A 22007-nucleotide genomic window follows, 5' to 3' on the forward strand; every position below is an offset into this window, starting at 1 on the left:
ATGTAGTGAGGGTAGTGTAGAGCAGTGATATTTTTTTCTTTTTTAAACCAAGGTACTATGGCATCCTGGGGTGCCTTAAGATTCTTTTAAGGGTGCTGTGGGTTGTCACACTGTAGGTTTGCAAATGTGATTCACAAGATAAAACCAGAGATTTCTAATAGAAAGATCACAATTAATAGATTTCTGAGTTCTTTGCAACAGAAAATCTACACTTTTTTTGGACTACAGAAAAACAAAGTAAAAACTGAGCTGGCATTTTCTGAGGGGTACCTTGAGTCTAAAAAGGTAGAGAACCACTGGTCTAGAGGTTTTAACATTAGTCTTAAGTGTGGCCCCAGAACTATATGACGACCTTTTTTTTGGTTTTCAGTAATATTTAGGTAAAGTTAAGATAAATACTGGAAATGACAATATGGAAGTAAATGAAAAACTGGATAACATACAACATGAATTCACCAAAGGTTGGAGTGGGCAGATCATGCCAGACTAACCTGGGCAGTTTTTTTAAATGTGGTACATCTCCACTATCTTGCCTTCAGGAAAGCATTTGGCATGGCACCACATGGAAAACTTAGTGAAGCTGAAAAAATGAGGATCAGTAGAGAAATTTTAAGGAATTGGCTGAAGGGGAGACTTGCAACAGTTAGGTTTGGAAGAAGTGCCATGTTACTAGTGAAGTTTCTTAAGGATCAGTTTGGGGACTAATCACATTGTTTTCATAAATGATATGTGCAAAAAAATGGAAATATACAGTGGAACTTATGGATGACACAAATTTGGGAGGTATAAGAATATCATGAAGGCTTGGAATATCATACAGGAAGTACTGGATGGCCTTGAAACTTGGACTAATAGACATAGAATGAAATCCACTAGCACCAAATGGAAGGTCATATACTGAAGAACTAATAACAAAAGCAAAATTTAGTCTGGGAGTCAATCGGTTGATAACAAGCGAGAAAAGGATTGTGGTGTATTAGGTTGGCAGATAATGGCTATGAGCTAGCAGTATGATGCCGGTGAAGAAAAAATGAATATGATCCTAGGATGGGTTGGGATGGATTGTACTTTCAGCAGAGGTAGAGAAGTATTAATGCCTGTGTCCAAGGTACTGGTGAGACTTCATCTGAAATCCTGTATAAGATAATGGTCACCTTTGTTCAAAAGCAAGCGAATGTTCCAACTCCAGACTGGAAGAAGAGCTACTAGGATAATTGGAGAATGAAGATCCTATTATGAGAGGATATTAGAAGAGTGTGATTGTTTCAGTATAACAAAATGAAAGCTGAGAAGAATATTATGTACTATCAGTAAATGAATTAGGAGTAAATGCCAGAGAAAGATAATTTGTTTTAGCTCAAGGAAGATGCTGGTCCTCGGAAGATGAATGGTTCTAACAGATTCTACTTAGTCTTATTCACGTAGAGCATCCTTATCAAACAGTGAGCACTTCTCAAAGGAAAAAATGTCACTTTTTGCTAAATGGGGGGTAGAGAGATGATTTGCAAAGGGTAGCTTACTGGTGATGGAAGCCTACGACATAGATATTGGACTTAAATCTGGATGTAAAGGCTGTGGGATTTGTGAACATCTGATCCCTTTTGCTAAAGTATTAATAATTGTAGTGTCTCTGCTTTGGAAACACTTGTTCTGAACTTTATTGCAAACCTTTTTTCTTAGACTGCAGATAGTGGTGATTTGGTCTTGCACTGTAGAATGTGCAGAAGCCCAAAGCATGGGAAAGACCCCCAAATTCTGCTGTAATCTTTGTTTCCCATAAGATAATTTCCCATTCCCCTACACAACACGCCCATTTATAGCTGTAGCACATAATTGAAATTACCTCCCGAGAACCTATCACATTTTTAAAGTGTTTTTAGAATGAAATACTTTTGTACTCTCTCGGCTAATTCACTCTTCAGGTCTCTGCTTTTGTAATGATCTGTAGGCTTTATAGCTGGCAGGCTAATATTCCTAGTTTCCTAAACTGCAAGTTGGAATCTGCTTGTGGGTCCCCAGGCTATCATGGAACAGTTCAGAGGGCATACACTATAATTGGGGACCTACCAAAATCACAACGGGAGTGGGCTGCGTGGCAGCTCCTTTAATCCTGCAGGTTCCCCAGTGCACCTCTCCGGTCCCTCCCTACCCCCCACCATTGCTCATTGACTGAGGGGGCCCCAAGTGGCCCTGTTGCTTGTTGCTGACTGTCCATGAGGCAAAAATGATCAGGAATGTGTGGTGGGGTCCCTCTGCTAGTTGGCAGGGAGTGCACGGGGGAACCTGCAAGATTAAAGGAGTGGCCATGGAGCACACTTCCACTGTGAATTCAGTAGGCCCCGAACTATTTAATTAGGGCCTGGTTTAAATTGTGGTTCCAGCTCACTAATACCGTGGCCTGATTGTGGTGGGGCTGCCATTTTTGTGCTCAGATGGGGGGGATCTTTACTCCTGTGGCTGCTGCAGACTGGGGAAAGCATCCCCCAGTCAGCAGCAAAAGCTTAGAGGCCTGGGGAAGGGGGAAGGGCTCACAAAAGGGACAGGGAGAGGTGAGAGCTTGGGGATGGATAGGGGAGGCGCTGTTTGCTCCTCTGCCCGTGTTTTCTCCCAACCCCCGGCACCCCAGTTCTGCCTAGAGGAGCAAACAGCTCCTCTGTCTGTGCTGGTGTCAGAACTGTCTGCTAAGGCAGCCCCTAAGCACCCTGCAACCCCCTGCACCCCAGTCTTCCTGGCCAGAGGAGCCAACAGCCCCTATTCTACTCATCCCCAAGCTCTCTCCTTCCCCTGTCCCTTTTGCGACCCCTTCCACTCTCCCCTGGGCTGCTAGGCATTTGCTGCTGGCTGGGGAATGCTTTCCCCAGCCAGCTTGTTACAGTGAAATGCTATGAGATGGCCACTTGTTGGTGCAGATCAGTGTGTGTGTGTGTGTGAGAAAATCACTTAATTTCGTGATTTTCACAAGAAATGCGAACTTGCAATTTAAACCAGGCCTTAACTATAATCCAGAAAGTAATGCAGCACTGCACAGTGGGTAGTATAGTGAACGTGTGGGGCTCCTTAGCTGCTCTTTTGGGGCAATAGGAGCCTATTCCCACCAGCCGAGGCTTGAGCTGCAGAAGTTGTTGCTGGCTCAGCTTTGCTATATTTCTGAAGTGAAGCTGAGATCATGGTGCTGGGACAGAAGCAGAGGCTCTGGCTGAATCAGCTGGGTGAGTCCACAACTGACTGAGCATGTGCTGCTGGTTAGCATCAGGCCCTCGACTGACCCGGTACTGGCTGCCTGTGGCTCAGTTCAGCTCCAGAAGAGAAGAGGGTCAGGCAGTTTGGATCAGCCAGTAGCACCTGCAGTGTCGTGCAGCTCCTAGTTAACAGAAAAGCCAGTGTTTTGCTCTCTTTGCTGTTGCTGCTGCAGCCTGGGTTTTTCCCTGGCAAAATACCATTTGTAGCAGTATTTTCAAGGAATGTTTTTTTTCTTCCATTTCTTTAAAAAAACCCCAAGGTGTCTCTTATTTGGGGCATGGTGCTTTGCATAGTTGTTTTTAAGGTGTAAGGGTTATAATGAAAGGAGCGGGGAGGGAGCTGTAGTTGAAGGAAGTTTGAATGAAATTGGTAGTTAAGCACTGGAGGCGACACATGCATGATATAACTAACATGCATAAAGTTGGGGTTTGATTTGAAACTATAATGGGAGCTTTTTAAGGATGTTTAGCTGTTTACATGGTCGTTGAGTTTTTGCTCTTGCTAGCAGTAATACTTGCTTTGCCCTGATAGTCACTGTCTCTCTGCTTTTTTTGTTTTTGTTTTGCTACATATCCTTGCTGAAATTAAGATTATGAAAGGAACTATGTTTTTTAGGTATTAAAACATTCTTGTATTTATATATTTGAAAAAGTAATGTGGAGCTACTTTTAGCAGTATGTAATAAAAATGGGAAGAAAAGGGATTTTCCATTGTATGTAAAAGCAAGGAATTTATAGAGATCTAAAAGATGACTAACAAGCTTAATCACTGAATCCCATAGTATCTAAGTCACATAGTGTTAAGCAGAACAAAGATCTTTGCCAGAGACTAGTCAGAAAAATAATTCATTGCAGCTATTATATTATACCACTTTTAACCTGACTAACCGTAATTGCAAGCTGCAGAGTTAAATTACTAACACTTGTAGTTTTGATAGGTTCACTTCGATGTGAAGAAGTCTGAAACTAATAAAATGGTTTCTTTCAATATTACATAGTATATGCTTCAGAGGACCCAGGACCAAGATGAAAATGTGGCTTTGGAGGCTTGTGAGTTTTGGCTGACCTTGGCTGAGCAACCAATTTGTAAAGATGTACTGTGTCGCCATCTTACTAAGTAAGTTTACTTTCAAACAAATGTAGAAAAAAAACCTGACAAGCTAAGAACTATAAGCTGAATTATCTTGTGTTTGTGTGCCTTTAAGCCTGTTTCCTAAAATAACTTACCAAGTGTTTTAAATCCTGGGGAGGGAGGAGTTGGATTTTTTGCTTAGTTTTAGAACTAAACATTGGCATCTTTCTCCTGCTTGAAGAGCGAGACAGAGAGATCCTCTATCAATTTATATCTATACGCTTTTAATTTAGATATGTTTACAGGATACTATTTTTTTTTTCTCCCACCTTCCCTCTGATTTTATAACCATAAATCAAAAACATGGTTTTTTGGCAATTTGCTACTTTTATTTAAATGTGCTATTGCGAGAAATAATTTGTTTTATGCAGCCCTTGTTAGTACTGGCTTTTGAAAATCCATAACAAAAACTTAGAAAATTCCCTCCCCTCATCAGTTACAACAGTAAAAGTTTTCAAGAAATTTAACAAATCCCCAACACTCTTTTCAGTCAGTGTGATTTAAAATATAACCAAGATGATTAATATATATACAATATCAATCAACAAAAGGCGTTAATAGAAACCTGTTTTAACTTGCATCCATGAAGTTAAGCCAACTACATTTATCTTCAAGTTGAAAAAAGATGCCAATATTTATTATTTCATTTAATGATGGGCTTTCTTTACATCATTTCTCCTTTTTTGTATGTGGGCAGTACTGAAACTTAATGTGGTGATACTGTTGCACTATAAGGTTAGACTTTGACTGTCATGATTAGATATAACAATTTGTACACCATGTCAAAGGAAGCTGAATTCATGTTCAGGGAAACCTGGCAGTATTCAGAAGCTCTTAAGAATGTGTAATATGATTCAAATACAATTTTAGACTGAGGGAAGCCAAACCATGATTAAGCTGAGTGAAGTTAAATTTTTGTAACTTAAAAATCGACTTTTTAAGCTGGGAGGTTTAGGTGCTTAGCAACTTTAAAAATGAGGTTGCTTGTATTTAGAAGTCTAGTTTTTGGAACCAGGTTTGAAAGTCATTATTACTGCATAATGAAAGTAGTCTGAGAAAACAGAAATTTGGCTGTGTTGAACATTATATATTTGGCTGATTTATGCATTTGTTTTAACAAAATTAAAATTTTCTTTGTAGGTTAATACCTGTGTTAGTAAATGGTATGAAGTACTCAGAAATAGATATTATTCTGCTGAAGGTGAGCAAGTTTTTCAACTTAATGCATTTTTTTGATTAGTTACCTCTACATTAGTGTCCTAGGAAACATTCCACGTTATAGAAACCATTTCTGCTATCAAGAATCTGTTAAGGAGACTGCACTCATTAATATTTCTGCCAAAGAATAGAATTACTTTCATGTTTCTGAACAATTAAAAATATTGCTCCCATGTGAATTCTTACCTAGTTCTTTTATTCCGTTTCTGGAAGAATCATGGCCAGAGTATAGAAATTAGTAGTACAGGCAGTCCTTGACTTACAACGTTCCGAGTTACAGCATTTCGCAGTAGCAACATTTGTAAATTGACACCCTGTTTCAACTTTCTGACGTCAGTTTTGACTTTACAACCCTTGATCTGATGCAACGCCACACCAGTGAACAAGTTCGCTGCATCGCCTATGTCTCTGGAGAACATCTGTCCAAACTGCCTTGGCTGCTTTCTTAAAGTAAGTGTCCAAGACTCCAGAAAAACCTGCAGCCAAGACTCCTGAGAAGACTCCAGCCAAGAACCCTTCAAAAAGTTCAACCAAGAGTCCTTCAAAAAGTCCAGCAAAGTCACCTCAAAGACATCCTTCCAAATCAATGATGGCTATTTACAATATAAATGCACTAATATATTATTTATCTATAATTGATTGAGTACAAAATTCTGGGTTAATTTTGGTGAAAATAGAGTACTGGGCCTTGGTTCAGGAACCAATCTCCATTTATAACATTGCAACTCGGAACTGTTTTTCCCATAGGAAACAATGTTTCAACTTAAGACTCAATTTTCAGGAACCGTTATGTCGTAAGTCCGAGGACTGCCTGTAGTTTTTTTGGTCATCTTGATTTGGCAACGATCCTTAAATTAATTCCAGCTTTCACAAATCTATTATCCACTATTTTATATTTAAAATGTAAGAAATATGGTTGCATTGGTTGAATCTGAAACACTAAATGTGCTTGCAAATTAACTAAATGTATTGTTTAAATGGTAGGGGGATGTTGAAGAAGATGAAGCTATTCCAGATAGTGAACAGGACATAAGACCACGTTTTCATCGTTCACGAACAGTGGCCCAGCAGCATGAAGAAGATGGTATTGAGGAAGACGACGATGATGATGATGAGCTTGATGATGATGATACTATTTCTGACTGGAATTTAAGTAAGTTAAAGTACTGTATGAGGTGATTGTATAACAACTTCTTGCAACTCAGAAATCCCTTTCCTTTGGGCTCAGTGTTTGAGTGCAGCGATAAGGAATGCTGAGAAATTACATTTCCAATAGCTCTATTCATGTTCCTGAATCCATTTATTGTATGGTGCACCCGTCAAACGAACCACTCGCGGCTCAGTTCTGTGCCCTGCCCCAGCCTGGCTGGGCAGCTCCAGCCCTGTTCCCCCCAAGTCACCAGGGGAGCCTTGGTCTGCCCCTCCCCATGCCCCTTCCTTCCCCCACAATGGACTTACCAGCTGGACACTGCTCTCCATGGAGCCATTAAAGAATCCATTAATTGTATGGTGGTCTTTCTGGTGCTTAAAAAAATCTGTGGTATAGCTAAACTTTGTAATTACAAGCTAATTAACTATAAACTAGGGCTGCACTGATTAGAGATTTTTTGGGCCATTACTGATGGCTAATTTTTAACGAGCCATATCAGCTGATACTGATCTGATTGCCTATATGTTGCCTGGCAGTGTGGAGAGGAGTGTCCGGCTGGTAAGTCTGTTGTGAGGGGAGTGGGGAGGGAAGGGGTGGGGGCGGGGCAGATAGAGGCCCCGCAGCATGGGAGAGAGTGGGGCTGGGGCAGGCACTGTACAGGCAGGCTGAGACTCAGGATGGAGCTGCAGCTCATCTGCAGGGGGCAGTTCCAGCTGTTGTGCACATACCCTGGGAGCGCCATGGGGGGTGTGCCCCCCCTAGTCTGTGCACGGGGCCATGGTGGGCACAGGCAGGCTGGGGCTGGGGGCGGTGCCAGGCTCTTCCTAGAGGGAGGGTTGAGCCAGGCAACGCTGGGAGGAGGGGTTGGGGAGGGGGGCTACGACAAATTTTGGGGTGACTGCAGCCCCTCTGCAACCCCCCTCCCACTGTTGCTGTTTCCTGCCTCGAGTGCAGCCTGGACCAGCCCCCATTCCAGGAAGAGCCTGGGGCTGCCACTGGCCCCAGCCCACAGCAGCAGCCTGCCCTCCCCCTGCACACAGATTCAGGGGTGCACACACCTCCCCCTGAACCTCCCAGGGTGCATGCAGTTGTGGGAGGTATGCCCCTCAAACGAACCACTCACGGCTCAGTTCTGTGCCCTGCCCCAGCCTGACTGGGCAGCTCCAGCTCCATTTTCCCCCCTCACCAGGGGAGCCTCTGTCTGCCCTTCCCATGCCCCTTCCTTCCCCCACAATGGACTTACCAGCTGGACACTGCTCTCCGTGCTGCTGGGCTGTGCTTCTGACCACCTGCGTACTGTGCTGTGGCTGTGCATATGCACGCAGCATTTATTGGTGACATTATTTGCCATATCGGCCTAAAAAAGCCGATTGCTGATAATGTCCATTTTCCATTTATTGGTGCGGATATGATATGGGACTTATGTATCGGTGTACCTCTACTATAAACTAAACTCACTAGATATGGTATACAGGACCTACCTCTCTCTCTTTCAGCTCAGATTAATGACAGATTTTGACTTTACTTCTTTGTGTTTTTCCTTAAATAAAAAACAAGTAAAATTTCTAGAAAGTCTCTAATACCACAAATTATGGCTGAGCTACATAGTGTGCTTAAAAGGAAACTTGAGGACTTCTTGTATTACTCCCAGATTTCCTTTTTTCACTTGTAGTTACCTAATAATGATTCCTCTTTGTCTAATCTTGCTTCATTTGAATTAACTAAGAAAGGTTGGATTTTGTTTAGTTTAGAGTTAGAAACAGAAGAAATTCCTAGGTAAACCATGTGATGTAAACCAATTGTAATATTACTGCTTCTGTCATCAGAGCTTGCAAGCTCTAAGAGCTTGCAAGTCAAAAAATTTAACACTAGTTTACAAATAGTTTGGAAGTTGCTTTGTTGAAATATCCAAAAGGTAGGTCTTGGGTTTGCTCATTACCCCATCTTAGTGGTCTAAACTAAAACTGATTTTTATATAACTTACTGAATTTTCTTACATATAAAATCTTACCTTAGATCTAGACAAATTACAGAGGTGGGTGGATGAGAATAGGATGGAATTCAGCGCAGACAAGTGCAAGGTGCTGCATCTAGGAAGAAGGAACCTGCAACACACCTATAGACTGGGAAACACCCTTCTTGTCAACACAGTGGCAGAAAGGGATCTTGGAGTCATTGTTGACTCCAGGATGAACATGAGCCGTCAACGCAAGAAAGCGGTCAGTAAGGCTAAATGTACCTTGTCGTGCACCTACAGATGCATCACAAGCAGGTCCAGGGAGGTGATCCTTCCCTTCTATGTGGCATTGGTCAGGCCACAGTTGGAGTACTGCATCCAGTTCTGGGCGCTGCACTTCAAGAGGGATGTGGCTAGCATTGAGAGGGTCCAGAGGGGGGCCCACACCCATGGTCAAGGGGCAGCGGAGCAGGCCCTATGAAGAGAGACTAAAGGGCCTGAACCTATTCAGCCTCCACAAGAGAAGGCTGAGAGGGGATCTGGAGGCCATTTACAAACTCGCCAGGGGGGACCAGTGGGAATTGGGGGAACCTCTGTTTCCCCAGGCACCACCTGGAGTTACTAGGAATAATGGCCACAGATTGTTAGAGAGAAGGTTCAGGCTGGACATCAGGAGACATTACTTTATAGTTAGGGCTGCCAGGCTCTGGAATGGGCTCCCAAGTGAGGTGGTACTCTCCTACCTTGGGGGTCTTCAGGAGGAGGCTGGACAGATATTTGGCTGGGGTTATATGACCCCAGCACCCGTTCCTGCCCGGGGCAGGGGGTTGGACCTGATGGTCCGTTTAGGTCCCTTCCAACCCTAAGCACTATGACACCTTTTCCCCCAAACTACCCAGGAAATTGGGGTGCCTATATGTGAGGTAAAGGGTTTCCCAAGGTTCTGGAAATTTGGTGCTGGGGTAGCGGGTTGAGCAGCGGTAGCATTGTCATAGCTCTGGGATTCATACCAATTGCTGCTGCTGCTGCTTTCCCTCCTTCCAACCCTGGTCCTCAGATTTTTACCCACACTCCAAGGTAAAACCTCCTTTTTCCTTCTTGGGGCCTTCCAGAAATGGGGGGTGTTATATTTGGAGTGCATGTTATATTTGGGGGGGTGTTATATGCAACAAAGTACGTTTAAAAAAAATAACAGTTGGAGTTCCATTTTATAATAGAACCCCATATGGACTAAGATTTCACTTGCAAATTTTTTTTGGTGGTCTTTGGATTTCAAAGTGGGTTTGGCTTTTTTTTTTTTTTTTGGGAGAGCATGCAAGTGCCACTGCCCATATCCAAATGAATTATATTTAAGGTGCACTCTTGTGAAGGTAAGGATTGCATAGTGAGTGTTCCCCAAAGTGTATAATCATTTAATGGTTAAAATGGGAAAGCTTTCAAACAGCAAAGGCATCTTGGAATCCATTAACGGACTGCTGTCACAACCATGGGTTTGGTGCAAAGACGTTTGTTGGAGTCTTACGCAGGAAGTAGCCAATTGCTCATCAAGAATGATGGGCGGGGGGGAGGGACAGAGGCCTGTGTCCTGTCCCGTCCCTGCCCTGCCTTGGGGCGGGCGCCCCTTGGGGCGGCCGCCCTCCCCCCACCCTCCGGCTGCTTGGGGCCAGGGCCACTCCCCACTTCCCCCCTGCGTCTTCAAGCCAGGGCTGGAGCCTGGGCTGTCATGTAGTCCCGTCCCGTGTCCCGTCTCTTCTTCCCCCCCCCACCTTCGCTTCAGGTTGGGGCCATGGCCATTCCTCCTCCTTCCCCCTCCCTGCTACTTTTGACTGCGGCCAGAGCCATTCCTCTCCCCTTTCCTTGGGCCCCACTGTCATGGCAATGCTCCCCTGTCTGCATAGGGCACTCTGGCTGCTGAGACAGCCAATCAGTGCATGAATAAAGTCAGACAGACAGACTTAGGCTTTTATAATATTAGAATTTGAAATTTCTTCTTGTGCAGTAGCAATCTTGGGAGTTGTAGCAGCTGTGTAAGATACTGGAAGTGGGTAAACTCTCTTCTACTCCTCATGAAGTCTTTAAAAAGAAATTGTCTTATTGTTTTTTAAAACGTTATCATCTGTACACAGAGCCCCAGGGGAAATGAGTTTCATGAGCCAAGCATTTTGTGTGGAAAATTTTTTCAAGATTGCAACCCCCACCTACAGGCCTGTATAAAGTAACAAGCCTTGGAATTTGGCAAATTACTTTCCTCAGTCATTTTGCCGTGGCTTTAAAAGATACAAGTGCTTCATACTTGGCACTTAGTTCATTTAAACTTTCCTCCGTTGTATCAACCATTCAGACAGTTGGCTCAGAGGTGCAATTTATTGCCTCAGTCTTGAAAAGGATATAGGATTATCCCCTGGACCTTTGAAGCACAGTCCTAAAAGGATTGCTGTTGTTTACATAGGTCTTTGCATTGGTTATTCATCTGACAGGGAAAAGCAGTTATCTTTATCAGAGTAATTCTTACTGACTTACAGTGTAAGAGTATGTTTATTAAGTGGAAATATCTTGGAATAGGACAGCCAAATGCCTTTACATTCTGGAGTAGGAAAGGATCTCTGTTCATGCAGCTCTATTGTTGTGGGAACTGTATAGCCTAGTAGCAGATTCTTCTTGAATCTAGAAGGCCTACAGACAAACATGTGCATTAGAATTGAAAATATTACAGCATACAGGTTTGCAGCAGGAATTTAGTCAAGTTGTGCTGGACTTCTGACATTGCTTCTCTAGCACTTCAAGGCTGTTTACTTTTTAAGAACTTGATCTTGCTCAATGTTTCAGTTTAGCCTGCTTCACAAGCATCCCAGCACTCATGACTGACTTTGTTCTTGCAAGGTTTATATGTTGTTTAAACTTAATAGAAATGTGGTGCCCAGGGGAGGAGGGAGGGGGTTTCTTGGATTTTGAAGAAATCTGCTTCAGATACTGGTAGTGAGCATTTGAGTTAAGATTTGAACTTTAACACACTACTATTTAAACAGTTTACCAGGATTATTCCTTTCGCTGGCTTCTCTAAGTGGAATAGTTTACCTTGTTGTATACACAGCAACCGTTACTCATTAAGTCATTGTGTATTCCAAAACTGAAAGTATAAGTTATTAATACCTTCCTTTGTTAGTTACTTGGTAAGCAGTTCAAGATTATGCAGTGTTATAGCTAATGCTTTGAAAAGGATTGTCAGTGATTTGATTTCATATTTGAACAGGTTTCAGGAACATGCCAGTGCTTATAGGCTTGTTGTGGTTTGAAGTGCTTTTCTTTTTCCATCCATCCAAAGAAGAACAATTTCTACGAGAATTTTCTATTTCATAAAAGCATAAAGCTGTTTCATAAGAGGGCTCAAGTGGAGTGTTTCACTACTTAATTTTTCTTGCGAACGGTTCAGTGCTTCCCACTCTGTTAGCATTGTTCCATTTTGATCACTTAATGGTAATTATTGTGCAAGATGAAATGCCTTTTTTTTTTCTTCTGCATACCTTTACCACAAATGTCTAAAGTCTCTGCTGTGCGGTCCTTTATTTCTTTTTGAAGGGAGACCTGACCAAAGTACAGTGTCACTGCTCACCCCTAATTGTGGCCCTAAGGTAAAATAGATATTTATGCACTACAGTGAAATGGAATTATTGCTGCACTGTTCGCTCAGTGTATTGACATTTTAGTAAGAGCTGGAAAAGGAAAATTATAACATGATCCTAATAACTGGTTGTAAAATAGAATATGTTCAAATTGGGTATATTACTTTTCTTCAGGGAAGTGTTCTGCTGCTGCACTTGATGTCCTTGCCAATGTATTCCGTGATGAACTTCTGCCACATATTTTGCCCCTTCTGAAAGAATTGCTCTTCCATCCAGAATGGGTGGTCAAAGAATCTGGTATCCTGGTTCTAGGAGCAATTGCTGAAGGTAAAACAACTTTTACATTCAAGTTACAGTAAAATTCTTGCTTCTCTGGTAAATTTCTTGAAATATACATGGGGTATTGGCTGAAATTCCTTGAAATAAAAATTAAGGCCATTTGAGTGGCTAATGTTAAATGGGTTCTGCTACTCTATTAATTATCATCTTTTTAAGGAAATCTTATGCCTATTGTGCATGAGAAGTTTAACCAGTATTGGTGTCAGTGTGCAATATTTACTATTATTTTCTAAGCTGTATAATTAGATCTGTAAGTTTTCTGCCACAGTTATTTAGGCTTGATGTTTCAAATACATGTTCTTGACTTGAGAATAGTTTTCCTTGGTGTGTTGTTTGTTTGTTTTTTCTTTAATCCCTTTATTCTTTATTTTACCAAGTAGATTAAGATCCAGTTAAGTAAAGTGGAGTTTTAATACAATTAACTGTTTTTCATGGAACATTCTACATAGTCAAGAGGGTGTGAAAAGTTAGTTTAAATTTTAAATGAATCACAAAGTACAATAATTTTTCACAGTACAAAGTTTGGTAGTAGCTTAGTTTTAGGTTTCAGATAACACCTGCAATATACATATTTTAGTTCTTGCATGACATTTCAGTTTGGTTATGACTGAGAACTTTCTGCACTTGACTCCTCTGCTCTGAGGATTGGCAAAGGTGACCAGCTTGCCAAGTTGTTATAGTTCTAGCAAGTCTTATGCATTGGACTTCTAGAGTCTAGGTGATTCAATAATGTTAATGTAAAAAAAAATATCATTGAAGGTACAGTCAAAAACTAAGAAATTAGGAGATGGCAAATCTATAACTGACTGTTTAATCTTAAAAATTAACCAGTTAAATTGTTAGCTTTCTTTTATTCCCCACCCACATTCATTTCCATTGTTTTTAATAGAGAACTGTAGCCCTCTTTCAGAGTTTAATTTCAAAGTGTGGTGATGCATCATATTTCCAACACCAGCATTTTATGAGATGTCTAAATGGACATTTTTTATTTTTTTTTACCTTTCCTTGCTCCAGACTAACTCTTGGCACTGGTCTCTAGGGTTTAATGTACACCAGTCCTGGATATTAGGATCAATCTAAATGTGTGGATAGATGAAACATTTTTTTTTTTGTTTTTTTTGTTTTTTTAAAATAGCGAGCGGTTTATGTAGACCCCCTAAACTGGTGTAATTTAACACAATCTGAAAGTGAATTTCCCTTAAAGAATAATGGGTAAAATTCCACCCATATAAGTTGCACCATTTAGGTTTCTTTCTTTATCTACTTCCATCTGGAGTTCGCCACTTTCTAAATGCTAGCGATGTTATTACTATTCTAATACCATTTTGTGGTCAGGTGCTATAATAGCATCTGCTTCCCCTGAATACTTGCGTATCTGTCCTTATCCTGGAGTAACATGGATAAGTATACAAATCTGATGCAATTAGCACTAGGTTATGTGGAAGTCTGTGCAGACTTTAATATGAAGTCAAATGTATAGTCTTGGGGTAGGCACCCCCCAGCACAGGTGCCAGAGCATGGCGCACACAGGCATTTTGCTTGGCACAGAACAGTGGGGAAAGGGCCAGGACTATGCTGCCACAAGTAGGATTGGGCCCCTCTGAGCTGCCCCGCTGTCTACCCCTGGCATGCCAACATCTTACAAGTTGAGGTTGCAGGTGTTTTGGGCACTTTGCTCAAAAATGTTGCCAACTCCTGGTATAGTCTATGAATTATGCTCTGATTTTAGAATTCAGAAAAAATCAGTAATCTTCAGCAATCATAACTGAAAAAAAACTATGACAAGAAAAGGAAAGTAAGGAAGATAACATTTTGAACTGTCTCCTTTCAACATGTATTCTTTCTCCCCCCTCACTTAAGAAGTCTGTGGTATGAGAAACTGTTGGGGAGCCACAGTCTATTCTTAGATTCCCTTCTCCATCAAGTCTGTTTTCTTTTGCAAGCAAAGGTAGCCACGATGAGACTCTTAGACTATTTTGTTAAGGAAAAAAACAACAGCTTGATATACAAAAGGTGAGAATTTTCAGAAGCATAATGAGTGAAATATATATTTTTTAATCTTACATTTTTTTTTTATATTGGTTAGGCTAAGCAGCCATCTGAAATGTGAAACAAGTTACTATGAAAGCCTTACTAATAGCATGGCTCTGTTTCAATATTTTGTCTTTATAGGCTGCATGCAGGGTATGATTCCATATCTTCCTGAACTAATCCCTCACCTTATTCAGTGCCTCTCTGATAAAAAGGCTCTTGTGCGCTCCATTACATGCTGGACTCTTAGCCGCTATGCACACTGGGTAGTTAGTCAACCCCCAGACACATACTTGAAGCCATTAATGACTGAGTTGCTAAAGCGTATCCTGGATAGCAACAAGAGAGTACAAGAAGCTGCCTGCAGGTAAGTCAAACCCCAAACAAAAAGGTATTGTCCATAGTACTAGCTATTCTAAGACCAAAAAACTGTTGTGTGACGTTCATGTATTAAAACTTTCTTACTTTGGGGTATTCATGAGCCCCCTTTGGTGATTTTTTTACAGTCTGTTTTTTCCTATATTTTCTAGTTTGATTTCTTAAGTGGAATTTCTTTAGTGAATTAAAGAAATTTATTGCACTAAAAGGTATATTGTCTCTATGTGGCATTTTCAGTATTTAATGATAATTATGATGTTATCTTAAAATGGAAGCTAATCTTTTCACTGGATGTCAGTCTTTTTGCATTCATGTATATGCCAGTGGAAGTGGACAGCTAATTCTGTAACTGAATTATACAAATTCATTATATACTTTGGAATTTCCCAAAACTTGTGGGCCATAACTCTTGCAGGACCTGTGAAAGTAGATCATGGGAGGCTGTACAAAAATGTAACACATGTTAAAAAATGTTTAACTTATTACCTTTAAAAAATGAATATAAAACATAACCTTTTTCTTTTTTTTGTTACCTAATAGCATTAATAAATGGCTCATTGTAAGCTTATGCAGGAAATATATGCAGAAAACTGCTAGAGCTTCTGTTCATAAAATAATAACCGTGTGGGGCTTTCTTAGATTAATGATTTTTTTTTTTTAAAGCTACTCTATTTGACTAATGCATGGAACACAGAGTCAGGGGTAGAGTCCCATTCTGCTAGACTCTACGCACATCTGAAACAGACATGTCCTTGACTGAAAGAGCTTGCTACCTGAATAAATAAAATAGATATGCAGCTTATTAGCAACGTGTTCATTAAACATGTTTTGAATTTAAACATTTTTCTTTTTATGTTTAAAAACCTCCTCCAAAACTTCACTGTTAATTGTGTCCAGCCAATCTACTTTCCTGTTAAGTCAAAAATCCATTTTTCCCTTTAGTGATAGTTGTACAACCCTTTCAAAATAAGCAAGAACTTGCTGATGTAGGAATGCTGACATAAGTTTTCAAATCTATTGTGTCATCCAGAGGAGCAATCAAATTAGACCAGATAGGCCATGACAAAATGTTCATTTAGTTAAGCTGTGGTACAGGCTGCAGTTGTTGAGGACCATGGCTACTGGTAGATGCGATGGAAGGGAAAGAACAAATTGACAGTGTTCCAGTGATAGCTTTGAAGAGCAGGTCCCAGCAGTTAGGAGCTGGGTCATGAAACCAAGGAATTATCCTGTTCCCTTAAACACACAATTACCCTTTATATCTGCAGTTAAAGGGGGAGTAAAGCCTTACTGAACCTCACCTGCTCTGTGGTAATCATCTCTGTGCTTGTAATTACATCAGAGGAAAAAGTACATTTGGGTAGCTTCCCCTGAATGGAACTAGGCTAACTTGCCTCAGCTTACTGTAAGTTGGAGCAGATGGCATGACCAGTTACTGCAGAATACCTGAGGTGTGATAAGTATCAGTTCCCTGTTTATTGTAGGCACACAAGCTATTCCTGTGCTTGCAATTACCCATGATGTAAAAGCTGAACTACTTCAATTTAGCTCAGCTTCGTTCTTTGGCTTTAGCTATAATTGAGATGTAATTGTGGATGCAGGGACAATTAAGGCTGCTCTAAAAAGTCATCCTTCGCTATTAAAGTTAGAAGCCTTGGGGCCTTAATTTACAGGAGTGGAGACTTACTGAGTCTCAGCTGCTTTGTGGCAATTGTCCCTGTGCCTGCCTTGCATCACCATGAGTGAAAGCCAAACTAAGACCAGTCAGGCCTGTTTTGTTCAGGGGTAAGCTACCTTGGCATGGCTTTCTTTTATGGAGCAGTAGGAGCAGATACAGATACTTGAAACAGCCAAGGTGTGGTTATGGTAAAGTTGGAACTCCCTGTTAATTGCAGGCACACGAAAGGTTACCAGTGTTCTGGGAAGTCTCTGCCTGATGCTGAAAGCACAGATCCTGTGCTGTTAATTTGTAGGGGGTAGAGATCTAATACATATTAGCTAACTCTGTAGTAACTGTCTGTGTCTTTTGGTTATTCCCCTCAGCAAAATTGCTAAATTTGCATTCTTGCACCTTTCAGTTACTAGGATAATTACAAGTATAAGCAACTTGTGCTTCCTGCAGTTAGCAGGGAGTGGGGACTTACTATGGCTCAGGTACCCCTTAGTAAGCGATCACATGTCTCTTTCGACCCACTGTCAGTGAGAGCAAAATCAGGACAATTTAGACCTGCTCTAGTTTAGTGCCCTGTGGGGCAATAGTGACCTCAGGACCGGTTTTTGTAGAACAGCTGAGGCCCAGTAAAGCCCAACATCTGTTAATCATAGCATGCAACCACTGATAACTGCATATGGAATTGCACAGTTATCCCTAATACATTTAATTAGAACTGGATAAAGTTTGGGAACTGCTGATCTAGAATAAAAAATCCTATGTTTGATGTTTATGTGGATCCTGCGCCACAACAACTAGTAATTTTTTTTGAAGTTTTGTCTACAAAGTATATGAAAATGTTGTAGTTCCTGCAGTCTTTAGAAATCAAACATCCTTTGAAAAAAAATAAGGTTACATTTTTGAGAGAACATGAAACTATGGTGAATCAAGACATCTTATTTGCTGTCCTTACAAATTGCATAAAAGTGTAGTGAAGGTCTGCCAAAAATATATTGTACTTCAGTCAGTAGTTGGGTTTTCCAAGGTCTGGAGCAGCTACAATTGTTATAATACTGTCTGTTCTCATCTCTGTGTAACTTCTGCATAACCCCAGACCTAAAACTTCTGTTTTTGCCAGTGAGAATCCTTCTTGGGTACCCCAACTTGAAGAGCAATTGTACCAGTACACTTATCTCCTGCTGGCTTTTTATGCCTCAGGTGGAAAATCTGGGTACCAGGTAACATTGTTACAAGCCACATACAGTGTCCACAGTTCCATTGCTTTGTGAAAAATGGCACTTTTGCAACTGGTAGTGGAAAATAAGAGGGGCATGGTCACTTTCTTGTATGGGAGTCAACTTTTCTGGGACAGATTAATATTTTTCTTCATAGAAACCAGACCAATACAGTCTTTGTGCTCTCTGATCAGTTTTTCTCTTCCCCTAAATGTGCCTATGGCATGGCATGTTCATGCTTCAGGACCGCATTTTGGGAATTGAAGCCCCATTGTGTGCAGTTTTATGTAAACAGCTCATATTTTGATTTAAGACTGGAACGTGAAAAGGCCCTTACTTCCACTGACTGACTTTTGCTTGTTCTGCTCTCCATATCTTTGTTTTTATCCATCTGTCTCCTGTCTTAAATTTTAATAGTAAGCTCTTGAGGGCAGGGACTGTCTTGTATGTTTTATACAGTGCGTAGTACAATGGTTCTGGGACCTTTATGGACAGTTTCATTACAGTGGTATGCAAGAAGCAATTGTTAATATGAACTGTATATCTTTTGACATAAAGTTCCTGTTTTCTTTAATTAACTCATAGTTTTTTTTATAATAGTTCTTTGGTTTTTCTGTACATATATAGCCTTCAAAAATATTTCTGAATTATGTTCATCAGAACCCTAGAATTGGATTCACTTACTTTGAACTGAAGTAGACCTAGCTGTCTATCAGTGCTGCCCTAAAAACACTTCAAGAATTTGAGGGGCAAATGGCATTTAAGTGGAAATGGTATTATTTTTTTCCCTTAGACTCACTACCTTGTTTCATTCCTAGTGCCTTTGCTACTCTAGAAGAGGAGGCTTGTACAGAACTTGTTCCTTACCTTGCTTACATACTTGACACTCTGGTCTTCGCGTTTAGTAAATACCAGCATAAGAATCTTCTTATTCTTTACGATGCCATTGGAACTTTAGCAGATTCTGTAGGACATCATCTAAACAAACCAGTGAGTATCATGTATAACATCTTGTAAAACATTTAAGAAATGCTAATTTTTTTTTTTAGAGGTGCACCAGTACTTGGTCCATATTGTATCAGCACTGATAAAACGGAAATTGACATTATCAGCAATTGGCTTTTTTTGGTTGATGTGGCCAATGCTGCTGATAAATGCCACGTGCATGCACATGGCTTCAGCATTCGTGTGGCCAGGAGTGCAGCCTGGCACCTTAAAGAGCAGTGTTTGGCTGGTAAGTCGGTGGGGAAGGGGGAGGCACATTTGGGTCGGAGGGGAGCAGATCGAGGCCCCTGGGGTGAGGGAGGGAGTGGGACAGGGGCAAGCACTGCATAGCTGGGGTGGGGCGGGGCGCAGGACAGAGCTAGTGGCTTGTCTGCGGGGGTGGGTGACTCTTGCCGCTGCTCGCGCCCTCAGGAGATTCATGGGCGGCATGTGTCCCCTGGATATGTGTGTGGGGTGAGAGCAGGTTGCTGCTGTGGGCTGGAGCCGGAGTCTGTGCCAGGTTCTTCCTAGAGACTGCGCTCAGGGTGGGTGGCAGCAGTGGGAGAGGAGTTACGGCAAATTTTGGGGTGGTTTTAGCCCCCTCTTCACCCTCTGCTGAGAGGGAAGAGCCAGGCATAATCTCCAGCCCCAAGCGTGCAGTAGCAGCCTGCCTGCGCACAGATCCAAGGAACACGTGCCCCCCATGCTTGAGCTGTGCGCAGCGCTGAGAACTGCCCTCCCCGCGCCCCCCCATATGAGCCACCGGCTTTGTCCCACACCGAACCCTGGCTGTGCAGCACCTGATCCAGCCCTACTCCCTAATCGGTATTGGCTGATACAGCTGGTTAATAATTAGCCATTGGTATCGGCCCAAAACATCTTTATCGGTACACCTCTAAATTATTTTCTATTTTAAAATGTACATTGAATGAAATGGATAGACCTTCCTTATACTTCCAGAGGCTGTGTTTTTAGATTAACCAGTATACTAGTATTTGCCATCTAAGAAATAAGGAACCTCATCTATGGAGTCTTACAGGATGAGCAACCACTGCCACTGTATTAGTGCTTAGTGATTACTAAAATATTAAATTTGTCCTGTTGGAATTTTTTTAAAATCCTTGGAATAGTCTCTCCACACAACTTTTAAACTGAGATAGAGCAATTGGTAGGGGAGAGGAAATAGTGGATCTTATTCCACTGATTTTGATAGCAAATATATGTTTAATTCAGTTTATGTACTTTTTTTTTTCTTAAAATACCAGAGTGGGCCTCTAGCTGACTTCCTTTAGTAGAAAGTTACAGTGGGGGGGGTGTTCTTTTTGGGGTTTTTTGTTTTAATAGCTATCATGCCCAAATCTAAAACTGTTTGTTCAGATTCATGTGCAGAATTGGACTGTAAAACCTTTTCTCTAAAGCACGATTTTCTTAGTGCACCATATTGAACAGGGGTCTTTATGTTCACCTTTTCAAGGTCCATACAACCATTTAACTGCACTGTATAGGTTGAGACTGCCGGTGCTTAACTCAGTTTATTAAACTATCCTGCTTCAACCTACTTGCCATCCGGCTACGTCTTCTAAAAAGGTTATCTTTTGTGTTCTGGCTACAGTGCTTTCTTTTTTATTTCCTTCAAACTTTATCATAATATGGCATGCTTCTCACTAGTGGAAGTGACCTTGCGTGTAGAACTATTGTTAGAGCCAGGTAAAACATTTTCTGAAGATTTAGTCACTGAAAAATGTGGTTTTGGGCTACTTGAAACTGAAAATTTGGCATCAACGTGGTTCTGGTAAAAATGAGGAGGGGATTGTTCAGTCTTTTGCTCCCCGTTCTAGTGACACTTTCATTTTTGTGAATTATCAAAATTATAAGAAAGCATTAAAACATGGGGGGGGGAACAAAATATAACCCTGTTTTGTTTGGCCTGAATTTGTTTTATACAGTGCCTAGTACAATGGTGCTGGGGCCTTCAGGGGCAGTTCCGTTACAGTGCTATGAAATAAAACCTTTTTCTTGCGTCCAAAACTTTTTTTTCCCTCCTTTTTGCTTTTCCAGACTAACAATAAAAACAATGTTTTTGTTTTTGGTTCATCCAGAAAAATTTTTCTTTCATTTTAGTTCAGCAAGCAAACCAAAAACTAACTTATTAGCACAGCTTGGGTCTTTCATGTTTTTCAAATAGCACTTGAAAGAGTATTGCCTCACATGTGGATGACTTTTACATAGCATCCTCCAGAGCCTTACTGGATACACCCTTCCGGTACTTGTATCGCACGATAGACATTAGGTGGTTGAGTGGGTAGAGTAATCTCACTGGATTTTTGGAGTGTGGAGGCTAAATTACAGACATCTCTGTAACTGTAGTTACAGTCATTTTATCAGAAGCATCCTATTCTAGATAAAAGCAATTTTATCTATCTGTGGTAGTCTCTGAGACGTATGTTTTATTTTCTAGTGTACAACACCTTTTCCCCCCCAAATCAGGCCTCCAAATTTAAGCTTAAACTGGCTTATTTGAGTTAATTGCCATTCATTCCAGGGACAAACTTGTCAGATGAGGAACTGATGCAGTTTGGATGGGCTATGCATGTTAAGAGCTATTCTGTTACTTTTTTGTTTCAGTTGTTGATTTGGATCAATTACTGACCATCTCAAACGTGACATCTGTGTATAGCCTAAGAGTCAATATTATTAATGGGATAAGATTTTTACTTTTATAGGGCAAGAGTCTAAATTTGGATCATTGTTAGGAATGGTCAGGTACACAGAATTAACACTAGTCACACTAGTGGATAAATTGAGACTGCAGCTTGTGGACTTGTAGTTCCAAGCCTACATCTCTTCCTATAACACAAAGCATTGTAATTGAAGCTGACCTTTTTTTTTAAAATTGATGTCCAGAAAAAGCAGTATCCAAAACAAAATGGTTTGATCAAACAGAATGTGATTTTTTTTTTTTTAATTTTTTTTATGAAAAAAAAATTTAGAAGCCAGGAATTAAGGGAGAGGGAAAAAAGCCATTTTAAGCTTTTACTTTATATTTTTTAAAACATATATTTGTCCACTCTTT

At 40.9% G+C, this 22007-nt stretch overlaps 1 protein-coding gene across 1 annotated transcript in view; it reads left to right on the forward strand.

Moving 5' to 3' along the window:
- TNPO1 (transportin 1) overlaps window positions 1-22007 on the forward strand; it is an 88784-nt gene that overhangs the window by 40057 nt on the left and 26720 nt on the right. The window contains exons 8-13 of the mRNA XM_014520517.2: window positions 4238-4356; window positions 5512-5572; window positions 6574-6742; window positions 12491-12643; window positions 14828-15053; window positions 18769-18940. Coding sequence (XP_014376003.1) covers window positions 4238-4356; window positions 5512-5572; window positions 6574-6742; window positions 12491-12643; window positions 14828-15053; window positions 18769-18940 — 900 coding nt within the window. The remainder of the gene's footprint in view (window positions 1-4237; window positions 4357-5511; window positions 5573-6573; window positions 6743-12490; window positions 12644-14827; window positions 15054-18768; window positions 18941-22007) is intronic.

This window comes from Alligator sinensis, unplaced genomic scaffold (assembly GCF_000455745.1).
Source record: "Alligator sinensis unplaced genomic scaffold, ASM45574v1 scaffold274_1, whole genome shotgun sequence".
NCBI classification, from domain to species: Eukaryota; Metazoa; Chordata; order Crocodylia; family Alligatoridae; genus Alligator; species Alligator sinensis.